The sequence below is a fragment of the Oryza sativa genome, chromosome 6 (assembly GCF_034140825.1).
Source record: "Oryza sativa Japonica Group chromosome 6, ASM3414082v1".
Taxonomy (NCBI): Eukaryota; Viridiplantae; Streptophyta; class Magnoliopsida; order Poales; family Poaceae; genus Oryza; species Oryza sativa.
In genome coordinates this window covers 12,835,548-12,847,680 of record NC_089040.1, presented here as the reverse complement: position 1 = coordinate 12,847,680, position 12,133 = coordinate 12,835,548, and the positions used below count along the sequence as shown (strand labels likewise).

Genomic DNA, 12,133 nt, shown 5'->3' with positions numbered 1-12,133 from the left:
CTTCCCTCCCCATCCTAGGTGGACTGCCTAGACAGATACCGAGCCGACTCGCCGACCCTGGGGCTTGATCCCCTTTTTCCCCGCATGTGAAGCTGGTCGCCGCCATCCAACGGAGTCCAAGGCACTCCCTATCGCCAACAAGCTTGTTGTCGCAGTCCGCCCAACCCACCGCGCCTTGTCGCCGATGAAAAACGTCAAGCCGCTCCTCGAACCCTATTCGAGACGTCACCATGTCCATCCTTTGCTCCTCCAATGCGTCGTGCCGTGCATGGTGCCTGTGCTAGGTGATGCCGTAACGTGATATCCATGGCATGGACGGAAATGTCTCGTGCATCGCCTTCCTGTGCACTGCTCCCGCTTGTCATGCGCACTGCACAGACCCGAGGTGCCGCTCCCTATCATGCCGCGCCGCAACAAGAGACGGACGTTGCATCTACCGTCCTCGCCGGATTTTCACGCGTCAAGTGGACGCGCTACCCACCAACCATCTGCGTCATCCATCCTTCTGAGCAACGCCACACAACGATCGTCCGACACCACCCAAACTACCACGAATCACCACATCGCTTGTGGCCCCGCCTTTTTTGCCCCGACATCCATGTCGTGCCGCCATTGGACCCGGTCCAGTGCGCTAAGGGCGAGCGCCCAGCCACCTGGAGACGCATGTCCATGCGATCCGCATGCTCCGGGCTCACATCAAGTGCCACGGCCTCGCCTTCTCCTCCAAGCCAGCGAGGACAATCGTCGCCGCCTAAAAAACCCGAGCTGCCCAGTGCATTCTTCCTATATTTTTCCCTTTTCCTCTGCCCTCCGCACTCATACCTCGCTACCCCATGTCAAACACCTCACTGAGCAGGACAAGTCACTACGCTCCCCAGTTTTAGCATGTTGATACTATTTTGATAAATGTGTTGATTGCAAATAAAATTGTATGCTAAAACCATCTTTGAAATTTTTGCCAGTATTCCTTGTTGCCTGAGTCTATTATAATGTGTGGTCAAGTATTGACACTCCTTACCATTGCCTGCTTAGAAGTTTGTACACCCCTGCTTGTGTTATGGATGTGATGGTGGTGATCACTTGATGGGAGTGATTATTGGAAAGCGGGTGGAGACATGAGCGCCATCCGCAACTCAAAACCTTTGTGAAAACCAAAAAAATTAACAAAACAAAATAATTTCGACTGGGGCGACACGGATAGAATATGGGTGATTCTATGAAATGGCAAGCCATTGACCTTGGTCAGTTAAGGACCAAGTCAAGAAGCAGGAAAGAAACAGAGTACGACTGTATTTCTCGAATGGGTATAGATACGGTAAATTAGGTAATCCAAGTGGGGCGGTATCCCAGACATGATTGGTTCTGCACCCGAATTCTTGTGATATTGTATTGAAATGTTTGTGGTGATTAATGATGTCGAAACATAAAATGCCCCTTAATTCTATATATAATGTAACCGCCTAGATACTTTGAAAAGGCTAGTACTCCTCTCACTGCTAGCTCCTCGAGGTAGGGTGGCTCGCTTGGGGTGCATGAGGGTTATAGTCATTGGGGAATGCAATGCAAGGGGAACCAAAAAACCAGGTCATGACAAGTCTTATGTGTTGGGTGCATCACGGAATGCGGGATTAAAAGCATGCATCCACTACGGTGTGAGTAAAATAAATCCATTCAAATAGCCATTCTCTTGACTAGCCTCATAAATTTTAAAACTGCTTAGAATAGGATTGGAGAGAATGTGTGACCCTTCCCGATGTGCGGTGAAAATGTGAAAAATTGGATGTAAGGGTAAACCGAACCAAGCGGGGCTTGGGGAGGTAGATGAACCCTCATTGATTAACTACTACTTCAACTTAACGTTGTTTTCAGTTATAAGTGTCAAATTCATAGCTTTGTGAAATGATTTGTGAAATCTAATTTTATGCGAATAAACCTAGCCATCCTTGAAGGGTTGAACCCTGTGTGCACTAATGTATTATGTAGTACTAGCTTGCTAAGTACAGTTGGTACTCACACGTGCTTAATTAACTCTTTTAGAAGGATGTCTCGGAGATGACCTTATGAATGCTACGCCAATGATGAGACGGAGAAAACAATGTAGGACCTAGCTAGGTTTTCCAGTAGCTACCTTTGAAATAAGATGGACCGTCGTAGCTTCACTTCCGCTACTTTGTCTAGATCTTTCAGTATTTGGTATTGTACCATGCTTAGTTTATTTTGGTCCCACTCATGCAATCCTTGTATTATTAATGTATTATTTGACCTTTATAATGATGTTAGCTATGTGATATGCAATTTTATCATGTGTGTACCATCTACAAATCCATGAAATGGTATTGTGAACACATAAGGTTTCTAGTGTTCAAAACCGGGGGCTCTCACATTGTTTAGAATGTGCCTTTATTCCATCCTCTCCATACTAATAACATAAGAACTTTTATTTTACTCGCAACAGATTCAGTTAACGACAATCACAAGAAAGGAGTCCCTTTAATTTGCTTTCATGATGAAACCTTTAATGTTTTATTCGTACCTATATCAAACGACATTAAAGGGCAACACTTTCTATAAAGAAAATTTCTACCATCTCACTTTTGTAATAATACCATAAATGCTTTGCCATATGTAAAACCGTTCGAGTAGCGACAACACCGGTTCTATAAAAGTTGTTCCCTTTCCACGTACTTATAAGCTTATCTAGTGTGCACGCATTCCCTTTCCACGTATTTCCACGTATTTCCATTAACCTTATCTTGTGTGCACGCATAAGGTACATGGGTAATAACATGTTCTTGGAAGTGGTCCTTACCTACACCGCTATATAAAGCGACGCCTCTCATTGCGACACCACCAATCTTATTCTACATATTTCTATCTTATATAGAACAACTAGCATAGCTCTCGTTGCCCAGCCAGGTTGCCCAGCCAGGTTGCCTGGTGCACAATGAGAGCTGGCTAGGGCGGACTCATTCTGCTGTTGGTGCCCAACGATGCTAGCTGCTACTCATACTAGTGAAGCCTGCCATGGTTCTGAGAAATTTTTGGATACTCCGCTGCGTAGATATGCACTAAAAGCTTGTATGTTTCGCTGACTACATACTATGGTGAGATCCTAAAGTATTACCTATTTATTTACCTTTTTATAGTTTCTATATATTACTTCAGATGACGAGATCATTTAGCACGCATAAACAAGTCACAAATTATTAAGTAAAATTCTTTCAAGTTTTTGCAGACCTTTGGGTATCTTTCTCACTTTTTATGTCTTTTTTAACCTCAAAAGTCACATGTACATTCAACTGCATTCATGTCCAAATCTTTCTAGAATGATTGCTTGGTCTTTGTTTCGTTACTACGGTGATTTTTCAGCATGCATATAAGTTCCTCTTCGTTCTTCGTTTCTCCTTTCAAGGATTGATCTATCTAGGGGAGATAGGAATCAAGCAAATTGTTCACCGTCCCATGCACTATATGCTAGATCCCATTGTTTTTTCTTTTTAAATAATGCCATTTCACGAGGTACCATTGCTTTAGAAAAAAAATGGTCAGTAACGAGATTTTAATATCTAGCCTGTCTTTTATAAGATATACCAGGTGTCTTCTATAAGATATACCAGGTAAATATAGTACCATAGAATTTTCTAACGGTTCAACCAGGGACAATTTGTTTTCACCTAGCTGCGTACACACCCATTTTATCCACGCGCTTCTTAAATAGGTTAAAAAATATAAAACAAATTGGTAGCATAGATTTTCTTTAAAGAGACGTAAAATATATTATGATGACAAATACCTCTTGTCCAACCAGGCTCAAATTATTACTCTAAACTGTTTTACACCAAAACTTCAGCCTAAACAGAAACATGCCTGGTTATACATGCCAGGAGATTGCTTGTTCGGTTTGGAGAGGATTGAGGGATTCCGCACCACTAAAGGTGTGTAATAAATCCCCTCCAATCTCACTTCTTGAGGATCAATCGAACATCACATTAAAAGAAAAAACATGTTTGGTGCACGTTCTTAAATAAAGGCGGAGTACAAACGTCTGTCGAACAGCACCAATGCAAACAACTGAATTTAACAGCCATTTCATGATAATTATATATATATATATATATATATAAAAGATGTATCTAGCTAGACTATATATATGTGGTCATCCTGTGGACTGGAGCTGATCCCCTCCACCTCCGGCTCGATGCCCTTGAACAACCGCGCGAACACGATGAACACGACGAGGTCCACGGCGGACAGCACGGCGAGGGTGATGAAGGAGCGGTCGAGGTGGCCGCGGTCGAGCTCGGCCAGGATCCACCCCGCCGTCCCTCCGCCGGTCCGCCGCCGCGAGGCGACGCCGCTGATGGCGCTCACCATCACCATGCTGGCGTAGTTCCCCAGCGAGATGGACGCCATGCACAGCGAGCTCCCCAGGCTCTTCACCCCCTCCGGCGACTGCACGTTGAAGAACTCCAGCTGCCCCACGTACACGAACACCTCCGACGCGCCCATCACCGCGTACTGCGGCGCCTGCCACAGCACGCTCATGGCGCGGCCGCCGGCGCCGGATCGGCGGCGGCGGTGGACCTCGACGACCGCCGCGGCGACCATGCCGAGCAGCGCGATCACGAGGCCCGCGCCCATGCGCTTGAGCTCGCCGACGCCGCGCGGGTTCTTGGTCAGCCTCGCCGCCGCGGGCACCAGGACGTAGTGGGAGAAGGCGAGCGTGGCGAGCACGCCGGCGACGTCGAACACCGACATGGACGCGGCCGGCGCGTTGAACAGGCCCAGGATGTCGGTGTCCATGGCCGCGCCTTGCTCCACGAACAAGGACGACATCTGGGTGAACTCCACGGAGTAGACGATGCTGCAGATCCAGATGGGCACCATGCTCACCACGCACTTGGCCTCCTCCACCTGCGTCACCGTGCACAGTCTCCACGGGTTCTTGGCGTTCCCGTCGTGGTAGTCCTCCTCGGTCGCCGTCGCCGCCTTGTCAAGAAACCTGAGCTGGTCGCTGTGGGCGAGCTTGCCGACGCCACGGATCGCCGAGCCCTCGCCATCGACCTCGTGGAGGTGGTCGCCGGGCGGCGGCACGATGTGCCGCTTGCGGTACGCGGCGACGAACACCTGGGCGATGCGGGTGAGCGGGTTGCCGGCAGGTCGGACCCGGCGGTAGCGCGGCGTGCCGAGGAGAAAGAGCGCGAGCGCGAGCGCGGCGGCGGCGGTGGAGACCCAGAAGCCGGCGACCCACCGGCCCCTGTCCTCGAAGAACACCAGGACGGAGTTGTAGAAGAGGGAGCCGACGTTGAGCGAGAGGTAGAAGAGGCAGAAGAAGGCCTGCTTGCGCCGCCGCTCGCCGGGGTCGGCGTCGTCGAACTGGTCGGCGCCGAACGTCGCCACCGACGGCTGGTACCCGCCGTTCCCGAACGCCGCCATGTAGATGGACAGGTAGAACACCGCGACGCCACGCCGGGACGGCGCCGCGCACTGCCTGAGCCCGCCGCCGTCGCCGCACCCCGGCGGCTCCACCAGCAAGAACCACGACAACAGCGACAGGAGCATCAACCCCTGCATGCCAAAACACACAAGAAATTAAACTTGTCTCATGCATCAACTGCTGACACTCTTAACCTTATAATAACTTTAAACTTATAATTCAGTTTTGCTATTTTCAGTCGTCTGAAATCAAAATTGCACATATGCTCTGTTTTTTACATAATTAAGATTGTTTAAAATGTTGACACAGTATTTATGTTGTTATATTTTATACTACTGCTGAGTTTATCCTGATATCTGACTGCATATTTTTCAGGATATCACCTGTTTGACAAGAGAAGGATTACATACCACGATGAAGATGAATTGGAACATGATGCAAGTGATGTAGCGCCCCATATAGGAGTCACTCAGGAAAGCACAGAAGAGGGAGAAGATGTAGACGGTGCCCATCCACATGCTGACGCTATTGGCGGCCTCGGCGTTCTCCTGGTGGAGCACCTGCCTGAGGAACACCACCAGGCCCACGGCGACGCCAAAAAATGCAAAGTTGGCCAACACATAGCTCACTGCATCGTCAAGTAGAGCTGCTTAATCACTGAGGTAAAATAAATATTTTAATTTCTTTTGGATCAAACCACTATATATGCCCCCATTTTGCATTGCAGTGTTGTTCAACACTGGTTAGTTTATCTCTACTATATATCTTAAAAGCACAGTCATCCTTATTCCCATTCTATCCATAAGAAACACTAGAAAAAACTAACCAATTGAGAGAAAAATATGGGAGAAGAGAAAAAAAAATTAAACCACATTCACCATATCACATCCGTTTGCAAGGCACGGTCCTATGACTAGTATTGTATAAAATGATAGATTGTTCTCCACATTATATTGGTATAAATACTGGACTATTAGTAAATCAAACACTATTAACCACGAAAAAAAAGAGAGAGTTGGGATGAGATTGTGGGGATTAAATTTTTACCAAGAAGTAGTGCCATTGTCATCTTTCCTCTTGAAGTCTTCAGTTCTGGGCTTCCCTGGAAATGTTGGGTCTGATCTTCAGTGTGCACAAATGACTCATTGTATATCATGGAATTGCATGGAGAGCATGATCCCACAGATTCAACATCTTCCATTGGCTTTTAAAAAAAAGTAGTTGAGGAAAAAGGTGTCACAACTCACTTACCACTCTACTAGAAAGTAATAAGGATAGACTAAAAATTTTAGAGTTTTTATTCTTGGTTTGATTAATTCGCCGACAAATAATAAGTACAAACAGAACAAATGATTCTGAAGTGTTACCTATCATATTCAATTATAATATTCAACGTAACAAGTAGCAATCTAAAGGACATCATCTTGGGGAGGTACTTAATTGGTACTTCCTCCATTCCAAAATGTTTGACGCCGTTGACTTTTTAAAATATGTTTGACCGTTTGTCTTATTCAAAAAATTTAAGTAATTATTAATTCTTTTCCTATCATTTGATTTATTGTTAAATATACTTTTATGTATATATATAGTTTTATATATTTCATAAAAGTTTTTGAATAAGACGAACGGTCAAACATATTTAAAAAAGCCAACGGCGTCAAACATTTAAGGAAGGAGGGAGTATAATATAAAAAGAATATGATGTTTTTAGGTTTTGTCCTCTTCTTGAAGAGGTATATGCCTTCTTACCATTTTAGAAATACCTCGCCATACCGGAGATATCAAACTAATTGCATAATTTCACAAATCATATTTATAAATGTTTTTTATTTTATTTTTAAACTTTGCTAGGTATATACATTTAGTTCGCCTTCTTCAGCGTTGCCATGGACCTGGTGATGTTCTTCCGGCGGGTGCCCCACCAAGAGAACGCCGTGGCCACCAACAACATCAGCATATGGATGGGCACCATCTTCATCTTTGCCCTCTTTAGTGCTTTCCGTAGTGATTCCTATACGGGGTGCTACTTCACTTGGATCATGTTACAATTTATCTTCATCGTGATATATGCTCCTTCTGTTCTCACATAGGTGATATCTTAAAATGTATGAGGCATATATACTTTCTACCTAATATTATAAAGTATATGCCTCTATATAGATCAAATAAAGCAGAAAAGTCATTGTTATTACCAATCGTGTACTTTTGTTCTAAACATCTCAACTAGTTTAAAGTATTTGTCTCTCTTGAGCAATGGGTTTAAACCTCTCCACGGATGGGAGAGAACCTCTACTATTTGATTGTTCCAACTTTTGACACAATAGAAACACAGATGATACTGAAGGTATGAAAGGTAAATAGTTAGTTAAGGTTCCAATCATTCAAATGCTGGAAAGTACATTTACTTCTATTTTAAACTATTAAGGGGTAAAAAAAAACAGATATACGCTCTTACTCTGATCTCAAATGCCATGATCTCTGCAGATCCCACGGTGTCGGGAACCTTCAATACGAATATATATATAAAAAAGAAAAGATCAGTAAGGAAATGTTTGATCTGCTAGCCTTAGTTTTCATATTATTAAATTTTAGAAAATACAAGTAAGATTATAAAATTATAAGTTTGCTACAATATTTATGTCTGAACATAGTATAAAGTGGTAAACATAGTAAAGAAGTTCTTACTGTTTCATCGACGATCGTAATCTCCGGAAACTCCATATTATATTGTTTAGCAACCTTTTAGCACAAATGACCAGAACTTGCTAAAAAAATGATAAGGAGAAAAATTAAGCAAGGGAATATTTCAAACAATCCTGCTTTTTATACAATCAAGAAACAAAAATAATGAAAATGAAACATTGCAATTCAATACATATTTTCTTAGAATCTTATTATTGATTTTCTCCATGTTTCAGCCGGCAGAAAAAAATGGGTCGTCAGAACATTGCTCTGTCCAATATAATGTAAAAGAAAAATAAAGCCATCTGGGATCACAGAAGATCCCTACAGCTATATAGAATTTACTCAAACAAAAATTAATTGAAAATGCCAAGAAATATTTCTATAGAGGGTGAGGAAAAATGATATTTTTCAATGGTTACTCAGGTACCCTGTAAACAACATGATATATAGAGATGTTAGGTTGTTTTCTGAAGGAAACTACATCATACTGTATGGACTACTCATGCTCCTATATGAAAAAATATATTTTTTTTATATATGTCCTCGAATTTTTTACAGCTGAGTGGGGGAATAAATCCTCCATCCAATTATTTGTTCTATTTGAAAACCAATTTGGAGAGGAGGGCCAGGACAGGATGGTTCCACTTTCAAATGCTTAAAATTTTCAGTTTTAACCCTTATCAGGAGTTTCTTACGGCCGGCGAGGTATGAACATGACACCTGGATGTAACTAAAAATTAGCAAACAACATATATTGCAGGTAGCTGATGATTGTGCTTTACTTAACACCAGATAATTTAAATTAGTGGTCAGTCTCACATATAAGCAGAAAAGATTGGGCAGAGAACAGAAACTAATACACATTCAGAATTTCAGATCTCGTCACACCTGAACATATACATGAATACAGGATAATAACTAAAATGAGCAGAGATAATTAAGCCAACATATATGAATATACCTGCTTAAGTAGTCAGCTCAGCTCGCTGCTAGATCTCCTAGTCCAAAAGAGCTAAGCTAGCTGCGAGGAATAAATTAACACTTCACTCCTACTCGAAGCTAAAGGTGAGCAGAGCTGCTTAATTAATTAGTCGCCGATCTGCCGATTATTTAACCTGAAGGGGAGAGCAGTCGAAGCCAAAATTTCTGCAACAAACATTTGCAAAAAGAACAAAACAAAAAGAGAAATGCAGCAAAGCTGACAAGCTAAGGCGACCGAAGAGCTAGCGAAAGTTAATTTCTGCTGATGTGGAAGGGAGAGAGATACAGATGACACGTCAAGATTCATTGGCATCGAGCGAAACAAACCGGGACGCTTTGCTTGTGCTTCCAGAGAGAATTAAGCTTAACTTATCAGCCATAGCTCGTGACAGATCCGATTCAGAAGCAAACGGCAAAAAGATCGAGCTGACGAGTAGTCTACTGTTCGATCCATTCATCGCATGATCGCTCGCCGAAACGTTTAATTGTTCATGTGTTAAAGCTGATGTGTGCACTTGTTCTGTTTAGGTTGCTTGTTCTTAAGATGACTGTGCTTCTTTCATACGCTAGCTAGCTCCTAGCTTTCTTGTGCTCTTGTTCTTTATAAGATGGAGTTTTGTTGTGCTGTTGTTGGAACTTGGAACGTACTAGTCTGTAAAAGAAAAAAAAAAGTACTATGAACCTGTACACATGTGTGTCTAGGTTTATAGTTAGATTAGACATTTTTTTAGATAGAGGAGGTAGCTGACTAGGTAGAGCTAGCTAGCTAGCTTTTCCGCGGAATGAACACGTAATTTGCAGCTGGCCTCAAGCCGCGAGGAGATAAAAGCCGCTGCAATTAATCGATCGTCTTGCTGTGCTATGAACTTCGTTTGTGCTTATATACTTTTTTTTTTTTTGTATATTCTGTTTGAGGTTTAATTATGCTCTTTATTCTTGGATATATATCAGTCAATGCTGTGATCTGACTAAGAAAGTTTTTTTTTTAAAAAAGGAGGAGCTTTTTATTCTTCAATCCTTAAAGCGCATATATATATATATACACACACCTCTACGGGTGAAACCCAATGGGCTGAGGGAAGCGCACAGACACTAAGGTCCAAATCAAATTTTAGTGCTTACAATTAGGCCTTCACTATAAGACAGCCCATAAGCCCAACTTGGTGTACCCGTTAGATCACGTACATCTCGCTCGTGGAAACAAACTTGCACGGCCGAGAAAATGGTTGGTAGGCCCAAACGCTCATCAACAGCTCGAGAGCAATCTCATAAAGGAAAAAGTACACTGAAGGTCCCTCAACTTGTCATCGAGTTACAAAATGTCCCCCAACTACAAAACCAGATATCCGGCGTCCCTCAAGTAATCAAAACCGATCACAATAGGTCCTTCGGTGGTTTTAGCCCCGGTTTTATCCTACATGGCGGCTGAGTCAGCGTGGGACCCACGTGGACCCCACATGTAGGATGCCACGTCAATCTCTATCCTTTACTCATCTGTCTCTCTCTCGTCCTCTCCTCATCTGATGCCGCGAGGAGGGCGGCGCCGTGACGGCGGCAGGCGGCGGCGGTGGCAGCATGGCGGCGGAGAAGCGGCGCGTGGGCGGCTGGGGAGCAGACGAGGGAAGAGGTGGTGCGCGTCCTCCTCATTGAACCCGTCGTCGTCGTCTTCAGCAGCGTTGACAGCCGCGGCTGTGGGAAGCAGATAGGGAAGTGGGAGCGGCGACGGCGGCGGGAGTGGAGCTCGGTGGAGGAGGCACGATGATGACGACGAAGGGATTTGGGGCGCCGAAGCTGTTGAGATCGGCGTCGGCGGCGGATTGTCGCCGCTCCACCGGCAATCGCCCCACTCCGGCTGCCGGCTCTGCCCGCCACTGCCGCGCTCCGTGCCGCCGACTTCGCGCGCCGCCGCTCCGCCTCGTCGTCACCCAACTCCACCCACCGCCGCTCCGCCTCGCGGTCGCCCACTCCACTCGCCGCCGAGCACGCGCGCCCGGGGATGGAGGGGAGGAGGTGCCCCATCGTCCTCGTTCTCCCCTCGCAGTGCTCCCGCCGCCGACGCCCTCTCCTTCTCCCGCCTCGCCGCTACTGCCGCCCCTGCGTCGCCGGCCGCCGACTCCTCCTCTCGGTGCGGCGGAAGGGAGAATCCAACCTCGGCGCGGCGGCCTCCCCTTCAGTGTCGCAGCCTCCGCCGTCGCGGCGCCCGGGGATGGAGAGGAGGGTCTCGACGCCGAGGTGCCCCATCGTCCTCGCTCTCCCCATGCAGTGCTCCCGCCGCCGATGCCCTCTCCTTCTCCCGTCTCGCCACTACCGCCGCCCCTGCATCGCCGGCCGCCGGCTCCTCCTGTCGGCGCGGCGGAAGGGAGAATCCAACCTCGGCGCGGCGGCCTCCCCTCCAGCGTCGCAGCCTCAGCCGTCGCCGCCGCGGTGGCCTCCCCTCCGGCGTCGTAGCCTCCGCCGTCGCCGCCGTGTCGCCCACCGCCGCTTCCTCTCCCGCCTCGCCCCGGGCGACCTCTCCACGCCCGCCGGCCGGCTTGCTACTTGCAGAGGAGACAAGCGAGAGAGAGAGAAGGGAGGGAGAGGAAAAGGAAGAGAGAGGGTGCTGACGTGGCATCCTTACATGTGGGTCTCACGCTGAGTCAGCCGCCACGTCGGACAAAACCAGGCTCAAAACCGCCGAGGGACCTAGTTTGCACGGTTTTATAAGTTGGGAGATACGTTGTATCTGGTTTTGTGGTTGGAGGACAATTTTGTAATTCGATGACAAGTTGAGGGACCTTCGGTGTACTTTTTCCTCTCATAAATGTGTGGCCCAATGATAACTGTGGCGCGAAAAAGTACGCGTGCTTAACACACATAATATGGGGATTGGGTGATTTTGGTCTCAGGGTTTGCGACACAACGCTTCAATATCTACCACGATTCAGTGCCTGTTCGCGTTGTGATCCATAGTCTCGCTCTCTGTCATCATCACTGATTACCGGACACAACAGTATGCCCTTCATTTGGCTCTAGCTAATACCTATCCGTACT

General features: G+C 46.1%; 2 protein-coding genes across 2 annotated transcripts; one reads left to right on the top strand and one right to left on the bottom strand.

Annotated features, from left to right (window-relative positions):
* Positions 1 to 3,775: 3,775 nt before the first annotated feature.
* LOC136357065 (protein NRT1/ PTR FAMILY 7.1-like) lies at positions 3,776 to 9,211 on the bottom strand. Its single transcript, XM_066311804.1, has 5 exons — positions 9,084 to 9,211; positions 8,123 to 8,202; positions 7,893 to 7,940; positions 6,485 to 6,641; positions 3,776 to 5,568 (listed from the first exon to the last, which is right to left on the bottom strand). Exon 5 carries the CDS (start codon positions 5,560 to 5,562, stop codon positions 4,138 to 4,140), a length of 1,425 nt encoding a protein of 474 aa, XP_066167901.1. The 5' UTR covers positions 5,563 to 5,568; positions 6,485 to 6,641; positions 7,893 to 7,940; positions 8,123 to 8,202; positions 9,084 to 9,211; the 3' UTR covers positions 3,776 to 4,137.
* On the top strand, positions 9,190 to 11,922 carry LOC4340900 (uncharacterized). The gene has a single exon (XM_015786532.3). The coding sequence runs from the start codon at positions 10,862 to 10,864 to the stop codon at positions 11,549 to 11,551; it is 690 nt and encodes a 229-aa protein (XP_015642018.1). The 5' UTR covers positions 9,190 to 10,861; the 3' UTR covers positions 11,552 to 11,922.
* The last annotated feature ends 211 nt before the right edge of the window (positions 11,923 to 12,133 follow it).